Source organism: Drosophila innubila, chromosome X (assembly GCF_004354385.1).
Source record: "Drosophila innubila isolate TH190305 chromosome X, UK_Dinn_1.0, whole genome shotgun sequence".
Taxonomy (NCBI): domain Eukaryota; kingdom Metazoa; phylum Arthropoda; class Insecta; order Diptera; family Drosophilidae; genus Drosophila; species Drosophila innubila.
In genome coordinates, this window is record NC_047626.1 from 14,649,365 (window position 1) to 14,672,263 (window position 22,899).

At 35.4% G+C, this 22,899-nt stretch overlaps 1 protein-coding gene across 5 annotated transcripts in view; it reads right to left on the bottom strand.

Moving 5' to 3' along the window:
- LOC117793298 (cAMP-specific 3',5'-cyclic phosphodiesterase) overlaps positions 1 to 18,173 on the bottom strand; it is an 89,664-nt gene extending 71,491 nt beyond the window's left edge. For 4 of the 5 annotated variants that reach the window (XM_034633610.1, XM_034633602.1, XM_034633595.1 and 1 more), the window contains exon 1: positions 12,943 to 14,110. In XM_034633610.1, the coding sequence (XP_034489501.1) occupies positions 12,943 to 14,105 (1,163 nt within the window). In that variant the 5' untranslated portion in view covers positions 14,106 to 14,110. Of the gene's footprint in view, positions 1 to 12,942; positions 14,111 to 18,165 lie in introns of those variants that run through there. The other variant, XM_034633619.1, reaches the window with a different exon arrangement.
- Between the last annotated feature and the right edge of the window lie 4,726 nt (positions 18,174 to 22,899).

Genomic DNA, 22,899 nt, shown 5'->3' on the forward strand with positions numbered 1-22,899 from the left:
GTCTAGACGTATTTCCCACTGTGCGTAGGCTGTGCATCATTTCGCCAGCTGTAGTTTTTTTTTACATGCAGCTGCTTAAGCTCAATTTTTACGATTGACTGGCACTGATTGTAGTTGTTGTTGTTGCTGCTATCGTAATTGTTATTGTTGTTGCTATTAGTGTTCATTTTGTTGTTGGGAGGCTGCATGCGCAGAGAGCAATCGCTCAAAAATGATTTGCCAACTGCAATTTTGTCAAACTCTTTATTTTCATTTAGTTGTAGTTGCTGTTGTTGCTTTGTTCTGTGCAAATGTTGTTAGTGCTGCTGTTGTTGTTGCTGTTGTTGTTGTTGTTGCTTCTTATCGGCTGCTGCTACTGCTATAGTTGTAATTGCTTTTCGTTTGCTGGACAAACGTCAACAACAGCACAGTGTGTGTGAAAGAGTGAGAGCGAGCGATTCAGTGTGTGTGGGAATGCGGCATAGTCATATCTTTCGCTCTCTTTCTCGCTCGCTCTCTTTGCGCAGCAACACACAAGTGCGCGCTCTTAGGCCGTTGCTGCGCTGCTAGCGTTAGCGTCTCTGCTATCATAGTATGCTATACTGTTGCTGTTGTTGTTGTTGTTGTTTATTATGCTGCTGCTGTTATTGCTGTTATTGCTGTTACTGTTACTGTTGTTGTTGTTGCGCATTGCACTTGAAAACATCATTTACGCATTGCTGCTCGCCTGCATCTGTATTTCGCTCTCTCCCTCTCTCTCTCTCATTCGACTTATTACACCTTCGTTCTTCCCCTTTCTACTAATTTACTTGGAGTTGAATTTGCATTTGTTATGGATCTCTCTGCCTACGTCGCTTCTGCTGTTCTAGGTTGTTGTCTTAGCTAACACTGTGTAACATATTTTTCATAAAAATGCATCTTGATTAACTCCCGATCATGAAACAAAGTTTTCCTTGATTATTTTTTATGACGGCTGCAAAGCTGCAAGCCACCAAAGTTTTGGTAAAGGTTCGGTTCACTGGTTCGAACCATAGATCTAGTTAAAGTTACACATTAAAGTTACGGCAAGTTCATTTTAATAAAGAACGGATCTGTTCTGGAAAACATTGATATGGCAGCACTGATCGGTACTCTTTAAAGTTTAAACTTTCAATAAATCTCAAAAAGTACAAAATCGACAAAAGAGAATTGAATATATCGAGTTTTCTAAAATATTATTTTGAAAATTTTAAAACGTAATTCTCTTGCATTTAGTTCGTAGAAAATATATGGAGGTAATTATAAGGTTTGATTGTAGAGTATTTGGTTCGGTCGTTCATCAGAAATTGAACGACTAAGCCTGTCTTTTCAAATGAACTACGATAAATAAACACCCGTAAGTTGTAGATTTTTAATGAAAATCAATTTAATTAACTCGATTGATCCGATTTTTTGAGCTGTCGATTTGCTGATGTATTTTGATGATGTATTTTGATATCAGTAATTCGATAATCGTTTTCAATTAATTCCCATAATAATGTTTATAAACTTCATGAAGGGGTGTTTAGGTTATTGGTTAGTTTGTATTTCTGGAACACCCCTGATTATAAAGGTTTTCTAGGCAGCGCCAAAAAGCATGCTATTCAAACTTGTGTGAAATTAATGAGAGATTAAAAATTAGAACACCATCGTGTTGCATGATAATTTCTTGAGACATTTCGCAGATTGGTTGCACAAAAGGCAATTTTGATTACAAGATCTCATCTAGGCTTTTTTCCCCGACTTGTCTCGTTTTCCATTTCCCATTTCCACTTTCCAACTAACTGTCCTTGCTCCATTCGCGTTTCCAAAGCCAGTTGCTGTCATTTACAGTTAAGTGTCGGGGCATCAGTTTTGTGTAACCTTAAGACGACTGACCCGCGAGCTGGCACTTCGGGCCTTGGCTGCAGTTGGCTGGCATTTTGTTATTGGCTATTGAGTTGGCTCAGGTGCCTAGCACAGGGTCCATCAAGAGCCGACAGTGTTCTTGGGTCGTCCCTGTGCCCCAGCAAAAGTTTCAAATTTCTTTGCTTGGCAATCCAATAAGAAAACATACACAAAGTGCGCAAAAGATGCTACACGACACCCTTGACCCTCCCCCCTCTACCTGCAACCGTTGCTGATTCAGTGTAGGAGTAGGAGTACTCCACTTTCTTCTCGCTAGCGAGTTGAGCTGCGGGCTCGCATTGCAATTATCTGACGCTTGTTTCTCAAGGCCATCTCCCAGGTCGAGAGTTATCCATCAGCTGGTTTCCACTTTGGCCAAAATGAAAATTGCTATCGTCAACACAGAAGTGGGCAATAAGCAATTGGATGCGCTGATATATTTGCTCCTTGGTGGCTAATTTTTATGGCATCGCCTGCTGCTGCTGCTTCACCTCCGCCTACATCTACTCCACCTACATTTCCTGCTCTTCATGGCTTGTACCGCGACCAGGTCGCAGCTGCGATTTGGTTATGTTTACGTTTATGGCTTCTAGCTACAAGCCTTGTCACTTTCCAGTTTTGCATTGCCCTTTGGCATCATTTGCATAATCCTAACGGCCAAGATCTGTGGGTATGAACATCCGACACCCAACAACCGACAACCGACAACCGAAACACCCCAAACCGAACACCCAATGGCATCAGCTTAATGCAACCTTACTATATATAACTCCAAATGCTGTAAAAATTGTTATTCGAAGGGAAAACAATAACAAAAAATTATCGCAGCACATTATAAGAATTAATTTTAAACATAAATACTTTTCAACACTGTTATTCTTAGATATCTAAAATCCCTTCTAAATTTAAGCTTTTTTTCATTAAATGGGGCTCTACAATTGGCTTATTAATGCTAGGTCATAAACACAATCAACTAACAGAAATATAATAGTTTGTCTTATAAATTTAGGAGACTCCTTTTATCTTAAGTTCCTTGTGAAAATTTTAGCTTCCTAGGTGTTATGGTTTGCAATGATCAGTCAGTGAATGAGTCAGGACAAATAGTTTTATATAATTAGATTTGACTCATTTTATCTCAAAAAGTACGATTTTCCATGAAAATTTATATCCAATTATTATTGGCTATCAATTTGTATATCGCATTCTGTCAACTTTTACAATGGGTAAAGCATTTTTTGTTTTCCACATTTTTGGGAATTAAACTATATCAAATTAAGTTAAATCTTGTTGAGAATATTCAATTACTTTTTTTTAATCGATTTATCGATAAGATGCTTTAGTTAACAGATAGTATTTTTTATGGAAAGCGCAATAAAAATTCACTAAGCTTTTCTCTACGGCATTTATTAAAAAAAAATAAAAAATGTTGCTGTTGCTGCTGCTTCATGCTGTGCTTTGTGCTTCGACAACCAACAACAACAACATACTAACAACAACAACAACAAGAACAACACAATAAAGAACAGCAGCTAAATAATGAATGGAAAATGGCACCCAGGAGGCAGTCGCTTTACAGATACATAGATGTAAATGTTGTAGACCCACAACAGTTACAACAAGGTTATAACAACATCTACAACAACATTGAGAACCATCATATTCAGTCAGTGTCTGTTTTGATTGTTGTTTGTGCCAGATTTACGTAACGTTTGCTAACACAACTTTTCAGATAAGATACATTTTAAGGTTGAGATACCTTTCATTGATACATTATTAGCAAATACTTTGTATATTTAATTTTAATTCTAATTATTATTAATATTTTGATAATAATAACTAATATTCTATAAATATAAAATATATTAATATTATTATTAAATTTTTCTTAATATTTCTGTGTCTATGATAGAGATTTTTTCTCAATGGTTTTTGCAGTTACATTTTATGACGTCTATCAGTGCTAAAATATCAAAAATCCTGTAAACTACAAGTCAGATTATCTTTTGGAAATCCAAAGAATTTTCAAACTTTCACAATTTTTACGTTTACCATTTTAAGCTAGAAAATTGTAAGTAAAATTCGACATAAAAATAAATAAACATATGTCTATTTTTTTTACAAGGTATTTGGCTAGTCGTGTTTTGCACAATTCAAGTTCGTCTCGTTTTTCAAATTTTTTAATGCTTTCAATTTCCTGCGCTTTGAACTCTGCTTTCGTTTAAGATTTGCCTGCCCGCTGTGTGTTTGTCTGCGTCACACACACACACACACACACACACACACATTCAGAGAAAAAGAGTAAACTCTGTTGCAGTTGCCTTGGCCAGCGGGTGGGCGTGACTGCCAGGCAACAAATTGCATACGTTTTAAAATACATTTTTTTCGTTCTTTTTTTGTATTTTTTATTCCATCTTTTTTTAACTGTTTTTTTCTTTGTGCTGTTGCACTTGATAACAAATAAGCTGCTGCAGCTTCGGGTCTAGCGCTGCCGTTGGCCATGCCTAGAGCCAGGATGAGGCGCATGGGCGGGACGAGGGGGCGTGACAAGTCAACAAGCAGCTGCAGCAGCAGTAACGCCCCCAAAGTTAATCATAAAAAATAAAATATCGCGAAAAGCGAAAAAATGCCAAGGTTCAACGTGTTGCTGATTGTTTTTCCGGTTGCCTTTGGGCCCCCACATCCTTCCCCTCAATCGACAACCAGTTGCGTATACGTAACATTTGCAACTTGCTCACTAAGTAACCTTATTGATTGTTATTTATGTAAAATGGACGCCCATCAAGGCAAAACATGATGGGCCATTAGAACGCGGCCAATGCGGCCAAAAATGCCAAAATTACCACACGATACCAAAAAAAAGAAAAGCAACCCAACCATCCAACGCTTGAACTTGATAATATTTGCTTTTGGCTCATTTGACAGCTTACCACAGGTCATGTCAGCATATCACAGAGAAGAGTGTAAAGTTGAGGAACTTGAATTCAGCTTTGACTTACCTGTAAAGAAATATAATAGAGAAAAACACATATTAGTAAAGGTAAAGCTTTAGTTTAGCTTAAGCTATACACATTTAATTATTGAAAATTATACTTCAAATTTTGCGAACATATAGATCTTAGATAAAAGTAATAGCAACAAACACTAATTGTTGTATATAATATGTACCAAATTATAACATTATTAACTTTTTGCGCATAAAAGGCAGCTCTGCTAAATTCTTTATTCATTAGAAATTAAAAATATGTAATAAATTGTATTTGTTCACCTTACAACAGTTGTATTCTTTTGTATCAAATACTACCCTTTTTTTTCTATTCTATTTTACCTCATTTAATGATATTGCATTATTTTTAATTTAATTAATTATATCCTATTCCATTCCATAGTTTTCTATGTTTCCTATTTATATCCTATACTACTCTATCCAATCCTATCAAACTAAATTTACCATATCTCATCTTATCCTACCCCATCATATTCTATCTCATTCTATCCTATTTAATATTATTAAGTTGTGTTGTATATGTTAACTCTTCTAGCCGATTCCATTATACTTTTCAATTACACGTATATTGTTTTTCATTATATTTCACATATTTCATCTTTTAATATAAATTAAATGTAATTTTCATTATTTAATTTGCGTTAAATCTCATTTAAAACTATTTAATGACATTTGTGAAAAGCTATATATCTATGCTAAATTCCTGACCCGCAGCAACAAAAAGCACAGTAGCTATGTAGTTCGCGCAAAAGCTTTAAAAGCTTACACAGCTTTCACTGTTTGAAGCTTTAACCTGGATGGCAGGGCTTTCACCTCAAATGAAAGCTCTGCCTGGTGTCTGTACTAAGCGAAAGCTTTGAGGTGAAAAGCAGTGCAAAAGCTTTTACCAACAAGCTGTGCAGCTTTCAACTCGAAAGTGGTGTTAGTGGAATGACCAGAATTTTTAATTGAACGGCACCCTAATGTGCACTATGTCAAAAGAGTTAAGCAAACAAATAAGCTACTCAGCATGAACGTTGCTCCCCCTTCCCTTTTATAACCCCCTCCGTTAAGTTTCGTAAGCTAGCCTCTGCCTTATTTTTAACCCACACTCAATTACCACGCACATTCTGTTGACGCAAATCGAACAACGGCTGTGGCTCAGTTTATTAAGGTCTCCCCCTTGTTTTGCAATCATTTTTCCATCTTGCTCACTCTTATAAAACTTAACAGGTAAAAATTGTCGAGGAATGTGCTCGATTTTTGTATGTTATTTACTTTTCTTTTTTTTTAATTTTTTTTTTATTTTTTTGCTGATTAATGTTTTTCCTGTGTTTCCCCTTTTTCGCCCACACGTTTTTCAGCTTTGCCTTGGCTTTTGTGTGCTTGGTGACTTTATTGAAGGTCTTTTGCCTGTCCGTTTGCCAGTTTGTTGCACGTGCTGAGGTTGCAACAGCAGCGGCAGCAAAAGCATTGCATACTTTGTGGCTGCTTAGCCTTAAGCGTCAGCGGCTTTCCGACAATAACAAGCCAGCAAGCTCTGGCATCTCCAGCTATCTTTCTCATTTACTTTTCTCTCTCTACATTTATCTTTTGTTTTTTGCTTTTGCTTTTGCATTCTCTTTCTTTTATCACAAACCACACCTGGCTGTCTGTCTCTCTTCTCTCTCTCTCTCTCTCTTCGTATACATTTGTATGTTCTCTGAGATTATCATATCTGCTTATCCTTATCAAGTCTGTCGTTCCCATTCTATCCAACTGACTTTGCAAATGTGACACGCGGCGTATGCTTAATATAAAGTATTCGCCTTTCCCATTCTCCTTCTTTGACGTACTTTGTTGTTTTAGTTATCTTTTTAATGAGACATGGGGCACTTATGTTGCATTATGTGATAATTAACAGTTTTGCGTCAAAAACCAATTAACTCGGCAGTTTCTTGCTTTTTAATGACGTTGCATAATTTAATATGCAATTTATTGGTCCATTTTTTTCAATTACTTAATAGACTTCAACATCAATAAGTTGTATAAGCTGTAAAGATTTATTGAAAATATAAAACACTTAATTATATTTTTATCCTTACTAAAATTTAAATACAAATGCTAACAGTTTGAAGAAAACGTAAATCAATTGGAATAAAATAGATGTTGAATTTCAGAATTTGGTTGAACATCTAAGAAATTTTTGTTTTTATTATGAAGTCTTTTAAATTAAGACTCTGTGTTAATAAAATTGCTAAAGCCATATAACATATATGTACTTATTTAATTAATCGATGGCAGCTTACACAAGTTGTCTACATCATATTCACTTCTTAAGGAGTAGGGCGGAATTTCCTGTTATTGCCATTAAAGAGTTCAGGTAACAATGTATTTAGCTGTAACCCTTAAGGCTTTTGTATTTTATTGTGTGTATGTATTTTATATAAATCAGTGCAGAGAATTCTATATGAAGAGACATATTTCATTTGTTCTTTTATATTTAGTTTACTACTACTTTATTAAATCTCTTATATATTTTGCAATAACATATCAAGATATTTATGTACTCTTTAAATGTGCTCTAAATATTTTTCCTTTTTCTCTCCTTTTCACACTTTATTCCAATTGGCATACATAGTATGTTTGGCTTTGTCATATAACTGCAAGCAAACAAGTACATCTGAATACATATGTATTAGCTGCCATTTGAGTCATAACTTTATTTAGTCTGCAATTAGATTTAATCTGCGTCCCACGCAAATGAAAATTTATTTCGCTTTTTCTCAACGCAAATCGTTCATTTCCTGAACGTTTCGTTTTGTTTTTTGTTTAAGGATTTGAGATGTTTGCATAACTTATTGTATACTAGATGCAGTCCAAGTGTAACTACAGCTGTTTTCTCTTTGTAGAGCAAACGAAGTTCTGTGTTTTATTAGAGATATCCGCTGAAGAGGAAGGGAATCTCCCATTGAACGACTCGTCTTCGTTTTGTCAGTTAATTGAGGCGACACACACAGACACACACACACACGCACACACGCACACTTGTGGGGACCTTTTTCACAGCATTTGCTGGCACCTTGAGACCATTCCCGTCAACCCCAACTCCAAACTGAAGTAGTTCGCGCAAAAATGCCTTCATTATCGCCCGAAAAGTATGCAACGCGAATTTAATATGCAAACAAAGACACGCACACTGCGTTGGCATCTAAACAATTTTTTCGAAGTTTGTTTTTTTTTTTTGTTTCAAATGTCTTAAAAGGGTTTTCTTCTTCTTTAGTCGGCCAACCTAACCGCTCCCTCATCTCTTTCTATTCTGCAGCCCGCATATCTTGTTTGTTTTTTGTTTGCTGCGGGTTTCATTTGGCTTGTTTGTCATTGGATCTTGCACAGTTTGCTGGGCTTGTAACCGAGCACAGTGCAAAGGGGCAGAGTGAGAGTGAAGAGGGAGGGAGGGGGGGGGGGGGTCGCTGCTTCCGCTTGGCCTCTAATCGGGCTCCCAAAACGCCTTCAGCTGCTCAGTTTAATTTAGCATTAGACTTGTGTTCTCTTTGAGCGACGAGCAAAAGACACACCGCGAGTTAGAGAGAGAGAGAGAGAGAGAGAGAGAGAGAGAGAGAGAGAGAAAGGATGGGGTAGAAGTATTGAAAAATATTTGGACACATATAAATGGAGTCCAAGTTCAAGTGGAAGTCGAGTTTGTCCCCAAGGCGTTTGGCTTCCCCAAGGTGAAGCTGCCTCTCTCTGTCTCCATCTACTGCTTGTCGTCTCTCTCTCTCTCTCTCTCTCTCTCTCTGTCTCTCTCTCTCTCTGGGCTTAAACAAAATTTTTATCTTTGTTTTGCTCGACGAAAAAGCATTGCCCGGCCCATTTGTCTGTAATGTTTTAAATAATAAATAAACTGTAAACATAAGTCACGCATACATAAAGCCCAAAAGTTGAGCCCCTAGCTTTAAGAGATTTATGAACACTCCGAGAGTTATACTAACAGAGGACTGTCATGTGGAGCTTCTGCTTCTATCTTCTTCCCCCCAGAGGGGTGGCATATTCGTCGAGTGTTTCCTCCGGGGGGGTGGAGTGGGCTAACAAGAATTTAAAAGCAGCCGCATAGTTGGGGCAACATTCCATTTAGTAAATCTGCCACAATGGCTTTGTGTGTGTGTGTGTGTGTGTGTGTGTGTGTGTGTAATTTTATCCATGAAAAGGGGTAGTTAGGTTTTGTTTAGTTTATTATTAATTAACATGTGCACTTGTCGGTCTGATGCAACTGATAACTTTGTTAATTGTTCACCTCCCCGGCGGCCAAAGAGAGATAGAAATAGACAGAGTGAGAGGGGGTTGCGGGACGAGGCAAGTACTTAGCAACGCGAGAACTGACACCAATTGATAGTTAGTTCTGTTGTTGAACTCGCACAACAAAAGTTTCGACAGTTAATTAATATGAAACACAAATTGCATTTATCTTGTCCAAATTGTTTAGAGCCAAAACTTTTTGTATTTCAACATTTTCAAAATACCCTAGGAATCATGAAGCATTTCATGCGTTTTCAAATGTAATTCCCTTATTGATGAAGTAAAAAATGGTAATAGAAATACACTATTTTCAATACCATTTAAATATATTTGTAATCTTAATAATTGATTAATTATGAAATGATCTGTTTCAAGTCAACAATTTCCTCAAAGAGTACAGGTTGTATTAATACTGATAACAGGAATCGATGAATAGTCCAAGTTTGTGAAAATTTTAAATATCTTTATCAGAAATAAAGTTAAATGTATATGACATACATAGTATTCTACATCACAATAATATTTAACAAAACTGGTTTTCGTACTAAAATTTGATTTTTGACCGATTGTTCCTATGACAGCTATATGATATATGGTAAACCGATATATGGTGAACCGATGTGGACCAAATTGGATCAGGATATTTAAGAACAACTGAAATGCATAATATATGTGTACTGAACTGAGTTGATCTGCACGGAGCTGCAAACAATTAAATTTAAATGAATTGAGCACAAAACGACAGATGCTTAATTACTTATATAGTATATGAGTATATTATTTACTTTACTTGTATTTTTATTTTAATTTGCAATTCATTTTGGGTGCAGATTCATATTAATATTATTCAATTGATTGCAGAGTTTCCCTTTAATTTTAAATACCCTATGAAAAACTGATCAATAAATATAAGTCTTATATGCAAAGAAATATTAACTTTTATATATATGTAAATAATAAAATGGGGTACAATGGAACGAAAAAGGTTACAATACCCTATAAAATATAGGCGTTTTTCGGTCATCGACATAATTTTCCATAATTTACCAATGATTTGAAAAACTCATATAGTTTATTGTTCTCCTGGCATTCTGAAAATTTTATAAGGTTAACATAAGAAACAGAACAGGTTTTTGCAACGATTTGCTGATTTCCAAAGGGTATTTGCTCGCCAGGCAAGCACTTCATTCTTTTATTATTCTTTTCTTATTCTGTTTTACGCTCTTGTTTTTATTTTGGCTTTTCAATTATGATGAGTACCAGCATTAATCAGATAGACTGTCGTCAGTATCCTGCAGTATAATTTCAATAATTGTTAACGTGCGCTAACGGTTTTCAGTTGTCATTGTTGTTGTTGCTGTTGCTGTTGTTGTTGCTGTTGTTGTTGCTGCTGCTGTGACTGGTTCATTAAAAATTTAACAACCTATCTGCTGTCATTCAAATAAATGTCGCTACATTTGGCAGCCCCAATGGCATATCCCCTCTTTCTCTGAATCATCCATTCTCTCTCTCTCTCTCTCTCTCTTCTTGCTTTCTCTTAATCTCTCCCTGTCCTTGTCTAACCTTATCTCCAAGCTGGCACTGTCGTTGCCAGGCCTCGCAACGAAAACATTTAAATTTAATTATACGACTATGACAAAGAATTTTGGCATTTTGACAACGGCCGACAAGAGAGACGGACAAACGGGTCGCCAGAGCGCCAATGACAACTGGCAACATGACATTTGCAGCGCACACGGTGCGTATGCGCGATTTGTACCACAGCCAAAAAAAAATAAAATAAAAAACAACAATTAACAACAATAGGATGATCACATTTTGCAGACAAATTCCGGACACGATTATAAACGCAGATGCTGACAGAACAGCAACAACAATGTGAACAACAACAGTAACATGAACAAGGACATTGACATGGACATGGACAACGGATATAAACAAGCTCATTAGCTGCAGGCAAAAAGGCAAAGAGACAGTTTCACAATGTTGTTAATCAAAAGATTGTTTTTGCTCTTGTTGATTTATCCCCTCAAATTGTTGTTGCTGCAGCTTTCGTATACAAACAATGTTAGTTTATTAAGCGATTTGGTGTTAAGCTGATGAACTGTTAAATTCATAAACATACATTGGATTTTAGCAGCTGAAGTCGAAAACTCCTTCTAGCTGTATAAATTAAAAGCAAACCTATAAGGAAGTTTATTCTGTGTGCTTTCAGTTGACTATTTAAATAACTTGGGAGATACTAAATAAGTTAGATAGTATGAGTAGAAATAAGGGAAACTTTAAGAACAACTGAAAGGACTCTAATAGACTGAAAGAGATTGACGCCATTTGGGAATTTGTAAGTAGAATTTGTACTTAAGGAGTTCTGTGGACTCAGTTGAACATTTTGATATCATGGAATATTAATAAATAAACGTTTTGATAGATATAAGATCCCAAAGGATAAACTGAAAGCATTCTCGGACTCAGTGTGGAAAAACTGCTCAAAGTGGAGAGGAAAGTGATTGAGTAACTGAGCCAATAAAATCTAACAGTTAAGCTTAAGGATATCTTTGCAAGATATCTATTGTTTAGATATATATATGTAGGAGCTGGGAATAATGTCAAAATATTACATTACGAATGGTTTTGGTAAGTTAAGTACTAACTGTTTTTATCTAAATGAAAAAAGCCAAGAATATAAGTGGAAGCTAACCTAATGGGTTTTCAATTGATTTACTAGGTAAATATATTTTTTTTATTTATATTTAGTATGAGAAATATTCTAAAAATATATTCAAAATGGATATAGTCATTTTATGTACTGGGCTCGGCTCGGATTTCCTCGAAACAGTTATATGATCTGATGTTTTAGATTCTAAAATTTAGAGCAATAAAAGTGTTTAGTTTTAAGGTCTGAAAAAGCAGCAGACTGATTTCTGTTTTTGATTTAAGTTTTAGTTATACAAGATCGAAAAAAAGACAGATAGATTTAATTTAGCTTAATTAATACTTTTAATCAAGACTGGAAGAGTGAAGATTTTTAGAAATAATTTGGATCTGAATCTGATCTGGTATAAGAAGAGAGTTACACGGTGAAAGTTTATCGTAATATAGGGAATACTACAATAAAAAAAAAATGTTCTAAAATCAAGATTTTGGTCTCAAAACTAAGAATTTTGGTATAAAAAAAGCGTCGAGAACATGAAATTCTTAAATTAAGAAATCGGATCTTGGTTTAAGAACATTTGAAATAAGATCATGTTTTTATTTTAAGTATAAATGTTCTTAAAACTCAAAAGTTTAAAAATAATTTTAATATTTATTATTATTATTATTTTTATTTTTTTTTTATTTTTTATTTTTATACCTAATTTAGTTTTAGTTTTTTACGAGTGGGATTCGAGCCGCCGCCTACTGATTTCACAACTGAAGCGGTTTCTCTAACCAGGGCGCCACGGGGCCATAATTTATTTTATATGAAATTGTGCTTATTTATGCTATCCTAACAATTTATGATTTTTATTCTTGTATTAAGAACTTTGATTAATATTCTTAGTATTAGTAAAATGGTCTTAAAATGTTTTTATTTTAAGAACAATATATTTAAGATGAAAGTTCTTGATTTTAAAAGTTGGTCTTTTTTTTCAGTGTAAGTACACATAAATTGTTTTATAAAGAACTCGAAATTCAGCAGTTGAAGGTTGTATTGAATGTATTATCAATCTATGAGAGGGGAGTACTAGATGGCATAACTAAGGGACTTCTCTTAGTTGTATAGGGAATTGTAGGTAATTCAAACTCATATTCACACTCACCCAAAGAGATCCGTCTCGCTGCCCGGAAAACTGATGCGCGGCGACAATGGCGATCGTCCGGCACGTTTGAGCATGTCATGGAGTCCCGGCGGAGCATGGATGGGACTTAGGATGGTGATTTTACGATTGGGCGGTGCCAGGAAGCCACCGCTGAGGGTCAGCTGGGTGCGCATGCCGGCCGTGGAGGAGCTGCTCTTCATCTCGATGGTTTCGGCCGATTTGGAGATGAGAATGGAGGAGGACTGCTGCAGTCCCAGCTTGGACATGGACATCTGCATGCTGCCCTCGCCCAATGCCCCATCTCCGCTGGCAGCCGAAGCATCATCGATTTGTGTTGAGGCGCTGCGTATGCATTTCTCCGGCCTTGCACCACTCACCGGTGTCATGCTGGCCGCCGCCTCCGAATGTGCGGACGTTGAGCGCACAAATTGACGCACATGCTTCTGATGGGCGGTAAGGAAGCCATGTGCCTCCGGCTGTTGCAAGAAACTTTGAAACTTCGATTTGCCGCCACTGCCAACCGCTGCCGTTGAAGTGCTGCCACCCTGTGTGCTGGATGACATATAACGGGTGGTGCTGCTGCTGCTGCTGCTGCTTCGCTGTTCACTGGTGATGATCGATGTCGATGATTGTGCCTTCAATTGTTGCGCCAATGCTGCCGCTGTGCTCAACATGTGTCCACTTTGCTCACTCACAATCGCACTCGACTGCAGACTCTGACTCCGTGTGCTGCTCGACATGATCTTCTGTTGCATCTGTTGCAGCTGCTGTGTGCTGCTGGTTGCCGCCGCTGCTACTGCTGCCACCGCTCCGCTGCTGCTGCTGCTGCTGGTTACCGAGTATGAGCGTGTGGCAAGTTTGCTGCTCGTGCTGCTCGTGCTCGTACTCGATGTTTGACTGTACTTCTGGCTATGTGATAGTTTTGTTGTCTGCTGCTGTAGCATCTGTTGTTGCTGCTGCTGCTGCTGCTGCAGCAGTTGGTGCTCTGAGATCGAACCAAAGACGCTGTCATCACCCGGCGAACTGAGCTCCAAGTCGGCCATGGAACGCACCTCGTCGGCATCGACCTCGCTGGGTGTGGTGATTATATACTGTGGGGGCGGTGGGGCGCGGCTGCCGCCTGGAGCTGTTGCTCCATTGTTGTCATTGGCGTTGCCAGACATGGCGTTGGGATCTGGTTGCCTTAATTGATGCTTTCACTGGCGGTTGCTTTTTTCCTTTCCTTTTTTTTTTGTTTTTGGCTATGGAACACAAAATTTGTTTAAAACGCGTTGCGAACTCTGCTGAAAATTGTTGAAACTCGAACTGTACTCAAACTCGCGCTCTCTCACTCTCTGTGCCACTTCTCTTCTCTCTCTTTTTCTTGCACACTCAAATAGTTGTTGCATACCTCACGGCGTTCTTTTTTTTGCTCTTTGCTCTCGGTTAGCTCAGGGAAAAAGCAATACAAACAGCTAACAACCAAATTAGATGGCTTTTAAGTGTAAAGACTATAGCCGGGTATAGTTTTTCAAGAGCAAAATTAATTTTAAAACCGTATTTAAGTTAAAATTTTTGATAAATACAAAAAGTTACAGCTAATAACAATGAGACATTTAAGACTTTTTCAAAGTTTAGGATGCTTCAATCAGTAACGAAACATACTGCACTTTTTCATATATTAAAGACGTTTTAAGTGACCTGACTTAAAGGTATCGAGAGAAGTTTCTAGTGATTCAAAAAGCTATAAATATTTTTAAAGTTTCGTGTGAAAATTATAGACAGTGAAAAAAAAGCATCAACAATGATGGTTAGATACCAATAAGACATATTTATTTTATTGAAATGCAGACTAGTTCCAAGTGATCAAAATTAGGACATTAATCGATATAAAATTTATCAATATCTATAGAAGCTCGAATCATACTCTAAGGGGTAAGAATTCTAATATAATATAAAGGTAAAGTTTTTTTTTTCATTTTGATAGTGACAAAAACGCAGGAAACACGTATTGATGATTGGAAGAGTTCCTAATGATATTAAGAAATAAAAGCAACTTTCGCTAGTTGCAGTGCTCAACAAATGCTATTCATAACAAGGCTGCAAACCTCCAGAATTTTGTTAAAGTTTCGGTTCGGCGGTTTGAACCATAGAGCAAGACATTGGTTCGGTTCACGAATTGGTTTATATACTCCCTGAACCCAAGGTTTGGGTTCGAATCTTGGTTCACTTTTATACAAACAAGTTTTTTTATTTCTATACATTTTTCTCTACATTTTGAACTAAAAAAATTTTTTTTAATAAATAAATCATATTTTGGTAATAAATTAAATTTATTTGAAGATTTATATATGACTTATTATAATCCGAAGTCTCAAATAATTGCGTAATATTAGAACACCATATAATTTATGTAACTATTTTTTTTTTTCGAACAGAACGTTTTATTTTTAAAAGCGGTTCGGCTTAGGTTCGGGTTCGCAAAGTAAATAATATCAAGGGTTCGGTTCATGATCCAGTTCGGGCTGCCTACAAACCCGAACCGAACAGGTTCTACGAGGTTTGGTTCAGAACCGGTTTGCAGCCTTGAATTATGAATTTTATAATATACTTATTATAATTATTGAAATAAATTATTGTGTGAAAATTGCAGCCCCCTAGGTCTTATGGTTTGAGCTGAGCAACTATCAGTGAGTCAGTGAACATGTATGTTATAGATATAAATGTAGCTGAACCTTTTAAGCAAAACCTGCTCTATGTACAATGTACCTCTAGTATTGGCGAATTTCGGTCAAAATAGTAAACGCGAACTGGAAAACAGGAGAAAGCAAGCGTTAGCTAAAGCCTCTGGCTGAAAGTGCAAAAATGTAGCTGAAATAAGCTGAACTTATCAGCTGATGCAAACAGTGTTAGCTTATCTTAGAGTGCCTCTTTGCCACATGCCACATGCCACATGCTTAACACATCACAAAACTTGACTTCAGCTCTCACTTTCGCTTCTTTTCTCTCTTGAGGGCAACACAACAGTCAGACAACAGTTGCCACAAGAGCCAGCACTTTCTCTCGCCTTTTCTGCTCCTTTTCCACTTTTTCACTTCTCTCTCTGTCGCTCTCTTCCATTTTAAAACCAGTTGGGCAGCTGTTGGCCTTGGGCACAGTTTGTGCCAAAAAGAAACCAGTGAAAACATACATATACATATATAATAATATTTTTGGCTACCGGCTGTGGCCGTGTTTTTCAGATTTCGTTTTTCAGATTTTTTCAGTCACTTTTTTTTTTTAATTTTGTGGCACTAACAAGCTGCATAATTAAGTGCATACATTTGGAAAGTGGAAAACTACGAAGTGTGAACTCTGGCCTTGAAATGAATTACATATGGAGAAAGGGAGAGGTGAAGAGGTGGAGAAGAAGGGAGAGACATGGCGCAATGCTAATTGATTCCTTGGCTGTCGATGCTGTTGACAGGAACCCAAAATCCCAGACTCCCTCCAAAATCGGTTAATTAAGAGAGATTCTGCCGAGAAATGAGGGATGGATTGGATTTTTTCTAATGGGAGTGGGAGCAGGCGATAATGATGACTGAATGACTGATGCGGAATGTATTTAAAAATGCAGTAATTAGTCTGATTGAATGATGCCAAGGAGGAATTCAATATCGATGAAGTATCAGTGATTGCAAAGCTTTTAACAAGCAATCACAGCGAATGGTTATTTCCTTGAAAATAATATGTTTTAAAATGATGTAGCCTAACGAATTGAGTTTAATCAGCGGATATCGAATAGCTTAAATCACTGCTGATAGTTCGAACAAATTCTTAAACATTTTCAATTACAACGTCTTTTTTCCTTAAACGATCAAGGATTATTGCAAAAGTCATTTAATATTTTGTAATTATCGGACATTTTATAGATTATTTTGCAAAAATTTTGAAATATTTTTTGGAAGTCAAAATTTGACTAACTTCAAACTTTCATAACTTTGTAAAAACTAAACCGATTTTGAAGCGAAATGTCATTTTGATTATGGTTTGGCCTCTTAATTCATTCTGCATTTAAAGTTAATTAATTAATTTCGAAAAAAAAAAAAAAATTGCTTCTAGATATGTGTCTAGATTTTAATACCATAGGGTCCCCCCTTTGAAATTTTGAAAAATGAAAATTTTAAATCTCAAGTTTCCACTTTTAATCAATTCCTCATAGCGTAATTAGTATAAAACAACACTTTAAATTTGATTCTGAGACGTTTCATTTTTTTGTCAAAAATCATGTTAAATCGGACAAAAATTTTGACTTGTAAAGTTGCTAAGTAAAAATTTTACCAACTTCAATTTTTCATAACTTTGTAAAAACTAAACCGATTTTAAAGCGGAATGTCATTTTGATTATGGTTTGGCCTCTTAATTCATTCTGCATTTAAAGTTAATTAATTTCGTAAAAAAAAAAAATTGCCTCTAGATATGGGCTAAGATCTTAATACCATAGGGTCCCCCCTTAAAAATTTTGAAAAATGAAAATTTTAAGTCTCAAGTATTTTCGATAGTATAAGAGCAGCTGGTTGTAAAGCTGTTTTGTCTAATTGCGAAAGGTAGAATGCTTCGAAATATTGAATATTTTAAAAATCGCTTCTAAAAAATGTAAATTTTAGTTTCTTAATACGATTGATCGAAATTTGTTACGAGTTTTTGTTTTTTATTTTGCAACATTGCACTAACATAATATTTCTCAGAATTTCTATATTAAGAAATTTAAGTAATTACCTTGTTTAACCTGTCATTGCTAAACGCATAATCACAGCTGCCAATTACGAAACAATTGAATTGTGAACTGATATTGAATAGCTGAAAAATTGCTACGTATCCTGTGAACGGGTTCAATGACTTTCAGTTAGAGTTTCTACCGGACTGACACTTTTGCAGTTCAAGCTTTTGCACTCAAAGTAATTGCCGTCAAAATGAATGGGTTGCAACATTGCATTTATTGTGGGGCTTGTGGCAAAGTTACCATCGAACAGATGTTGCTGCATCGTTGCATAATTTCCCCACGCAAATGCAAATCAATTTAATTTGATTTGAGGGACATTGCACAATCAATTGGCCTGGCTTCAATTACGCATTGGATTTTTTATTCGATTGTGAGTTAGCGGAGGCCACATTTGATTTGCTTATTTTGTTGGCCATTCTTAAAATCAATGACAGGGCCAAGAGCAAAATCAATTTGCATACGCAGCGCAAACATTGCGCAACTTGCAACAACAATTACATCGCTGTTCAACAAATGTTCAACTAGAAAGATAATCACACCCAAAGTGCATACTCATTGTGACAATAACTTTAAGATCAGAGTTTGCCTCTGTTAATCTATAGCAGTTGGAACAATAGAAAACATATTGCTCTGCTCTTGTAAAACTAAAAAGCGTACAAATCAAATACTCTGGCTGAATAGTCATACACAGAGAAAAAAATACGGGATACTGGATAAAATCAATAAAACGCGGTGTCAGAAGTGCAGTAATCCGAATTAACGCACGATTTTTCTCAGCAATATTTTGATTTTCAAAGTTCTGTTAGATTTTTTTATTTTTTAATTTGACCAAATATTTAAGGCTTTCTGCTTTGACATTTTGAATGTTGAGTCGTCCTGGAAACATGCTACTAATATTATGCTATGCTATTACTACAAATATCATAGTGTTATTTTTTTTCTACTGCTATTGCTCCATGAAATATATGTTAGCTTGACATACACTATTTAAAGTAAAAGCAGTAGCAAATAAATAAAAATATAGCATAGTATTTTGAAGCCCTGTTTACAAGACGATTTTTGATTAATTAATTACTTTAATTACTTTCTAGTTTGCTATATTTACAAATTTTGCAAGCTCCACGTTTTTACTGCATTGATTTAATGCATTATTCTTTAATTAGCTAATGAATTCGTTTTATTTATATTAGTTGCAACCGATTTCATAATTGGATTGCTTTTACTATCGATAAAAAATAGAAGTGTAGATAAGTTTAAAATATTCATGATTTAAATGTAATATCTGAATTTGAATTGTTCATTGCAACGATAGCTTCATTAATACTTTAACCGATAAGCATATTCTCAAAAAGTTGCTTGCAACTTGCAGTTGAAGGATATTTTGGAATACTAGTATCATTTTGTAATTTTCGATACATGCTTATCGAAAATGAATCGTTATTTCGATACATATTTAACATATTTACAAAAGTGTGCTTTTATCGATAGCTTAAATTTGTTTGTAATTCTCACTCTTAATCAGAGCTTGACATATGCAATTAAATAGTAAAATATGATGATTAGTTGAGATTAACGAGAAATCGATTTTGACTTGGTTCATTATCTCATTGCCTGATATGCATATGAAATGAGTATAGACCTTGTATAAGCCACTCGGCGTGTGACCGTTAATAGTAAAAAGTGCAATAAGCGCATGTATGAGCTTGTGTTGATTGTCACGCCCACCGCAAAACGCCCACCGCTCAAAGGCAGCAGCAGCGAGTCAACTAAAGCGACAAGGACGCTATTGTTAGCAAAGGTTTTTTCTTTTTTTTTTTTTGTACGTTTTGTAAACTTTCACTCGTTGGCTGTCAACATCATTAGCCATATATCAAGTTGACATTCTGTGAAATGAGTCTGAAAGTCATGAATCCCAAAGGGTGTCGCTGCGAAGCGTTCAACCTCATTTACAAGCACTTGACATAAGGATTGAAGTTTTTAAATTGCTTTAAAAAACACACACACACACACACACTTGCAGAAAATAATATAAATGTTGAACGTATTTAACGCAGTCGGATGAGCGGCGGAAAGGGGATGAAGATGGTAACTGGTGGATGGAGGGGGAGCTGAGGGGTAAAACAGCCGCCAGCATATATCAAACGAATAAATTCGTTGAACAATTTTATTTATTGATGTGCATGCACAGATTTATCAAATCCTAATTGGCTTTTCGCATCGACTGAATGCATTTCCTTTAAAATTAAATTAAAAAATAAAAATTAAATAAATATATTACGCATATTAATTAAATGCTGTTAACGGCAAGTAATAAGTGGCTTACAGATGCTGTCATACTTCAAACATTATGATTATCATATATTACAGGAAAAATATTTCAAATTAAAGCTGGCTTAGATAAGAGGCTTTTATGAAGAAAGTATGTTAAATGTGGAAACTGGGACATATACCCAAGTGTAGTATACTCAATAAATAAATTATTGGATTATTTTGTATAGAATTTTAATGAATTTAAAATTTATTTAATGCATATTTATTTCAATTCCAAAATCAATTTAAATGAATTCACAATATTTTTCATTTCATCTGTCCTCTTAACAAATATTTGAGTTTTTTAAACCAAGCATAGTTGGTTTTAGGAACATCGACAAACGGTTGTGCGTAGCTTTTAGGTTATAAGAATTTGTGATGGATTCCTGATAATAATTTTCGATTTCTGCTCAAATTTATTCAGGAATGAATATTCAATTGCAAGAGTTTGATAAGAAAATTGATGGAATTAATCTTTCATATTAAACGTTAAAGTACTCCGTCCTGTTTAATGCAATTTCGCGTCTTAGTCTACATATAATTAACACCTGCCTATGTAGACGAGCTCTAATATATTTATCAGATTGAATGCACATTCATATTACAGTAATCATTTGTTATTATACATATGATTTATTGGGGTCAACAGTGGAATTATGGCACATTTATAACTTTACTATTGGCCAATTGAGCCAACAGAGTCATTAATTTACAATCGACGCTCGTCTGTGTAATTTTCATTGTCTGCGCAGCTTAGTAGGAAGCACGTAAATTTAATATTATAATGGCAAACGCCAGTTGTCATTTAAAATTACCAACATCGAGGTCACATTAAATTCTAGCAATTTTGTTTTTATAACTTTTTCTTTTACATAACCGTGACTAACCCCATTACCACCCAGTTCTTTCCCATTTCTATACCTTAGATTAACCTGCACTTCCTAAAAGCCATTCGTTTTTGTTGCTCACATCAAAGTCTGTTTAAATTAACTTTAGTATTTTTAATGTTAACCTTCACCTGCTGCCATGGCTCAAATTCATTTGGCTAACATCAACGGCAGTGCATCTGTGTTAACCACGCCTCTTGGCCATTACAGATTAAAATAACAAAAGCGCTAGGAAATGGATAAGGTCGATACTTTAATGTGCTTGCCAAAGTCCATTAATTATAGACGGCTTCCTCTTAGTCCTCTTATTGATCGCTTTATAGACAACTTTATGCAATTACAATATTGATGATCTGAATAATTTTAGTTGTGTTAACTTTTTATATCTTAATTTGAATTCTTATCTCAATTTATCTGAAATATGTCATCCGTTTTGGTGAAAATTAAATATACATCGCTTATTGATAAATGATTATGAAACATGTATTTCATGAGCCTAAAACTGATTTTATATTTTAAATAAAATATTATTTTTGCACTTTTATTTAAAATAAACATTGCATACTTTCTTGCGCATTCTGGAAAATTTACATGAATATGAAAATCTCTTTCGCTTGCCAATTTGGTTGGACTTATTAATTTGAGTATTCTTAAATTGCCTACTAAAAATTATATTTAAGTTTAATTGAAAAACTGAAAAATACTGAAACAATGGAACTCTTCCCATTGTAGTCAATTGAATAACACAAGTATTAAATCTATTATGCTAACACTAGGACCTCTAATTATTTTATTTTTGTGCAGTCAGGAAGCTTAACTGGTTTTGGCCGGATTCATTGCCGACTGCGTCTGGCGGCTTCTTTCACTAATTTGTGTAAATTTGTCATCGTAAATTTTTTATATGCCACCACGAGGCTGGCTTGCAATTTAATCAAAGTTCCATTAATAATGAAATACCAGCGCGTACTCCGAAATGAAATGAGCCAACGAGCACAACTGAAATTCTAGACGCTTTCCTCGAGCAGAGCAACGCACATTACTAAAGCTTATTTAAGCCTTACGTGCAGGCGGGTTGAAGATGTTGGCGGTGCCAAGGACTTAGTCGGGGGAGGAGCAATACGAGAATGAGCACGGGGAGGAGCAGTCGCTGGTAGCTGCTTGAAGGTAACACGACAATCGAAGACATACTCGTAAAAGGTTGGCCAAAGTCAATGTCAAAACTAAAGCCAAAGCAAAATTGAAGTGCGACACAAGCATCAGGCCAAGTATTTAATATAATCGCAATGCGAAACTAAACAACAAAATTGCTGGCCAAGTGGGAAAATATAAAAGGGGATGAAAACTTTCGGTGCAATGCTAACAAAAAAAATAAAAAAATATTCACAATAGAAAAAAGTAGTGCATGAAATATATCAGATATTAAATGATAATTTTTGTGTTCACAAAAAATGAAGGTTGCAAAAAGCTTTGAGGTAAAGCAGTAACTTCGTTAAAGAGTTCTACATCTTTACAATATGTACATTTCAAACTATAGTATATTTGCTGTAATAACATTGTTGCAATTTTGGAACACACTCAGTTTAATCAAATGTAAAATAAGCTAATTTATATCATTTTGATTTCTAAGGTGGTTGAAATTTATCATAATTCGTACCACAATTGATATGAAAATCTGACTATAAGCGATATTTATATATATAATATATATTTCAATATTATTATTAAATATTGTTCACTTTAAAAATTTATTAGATTAATGTTATATAGTATTTACTAAAATTAAAGATGTTGAATGCCTATCACAAATGTCTCAAGTTATTTACGATGGAAAAATGCCAGCGAAAATTGAACTTCAAATTTGCTGAACAGTGTGAATGGGTCGAAAGCAAACCAATGGATTTCGTTCTAAGCCATTGGCTCGAGAAAGTGGTATAGAGAGAGAGAGAGAGAGAGAGAGAGAGAGAGAGGGAATTAGGGGTATGGAGTAGCGAATTTCGGCTGAAAAGAGAAAGGTAGTTA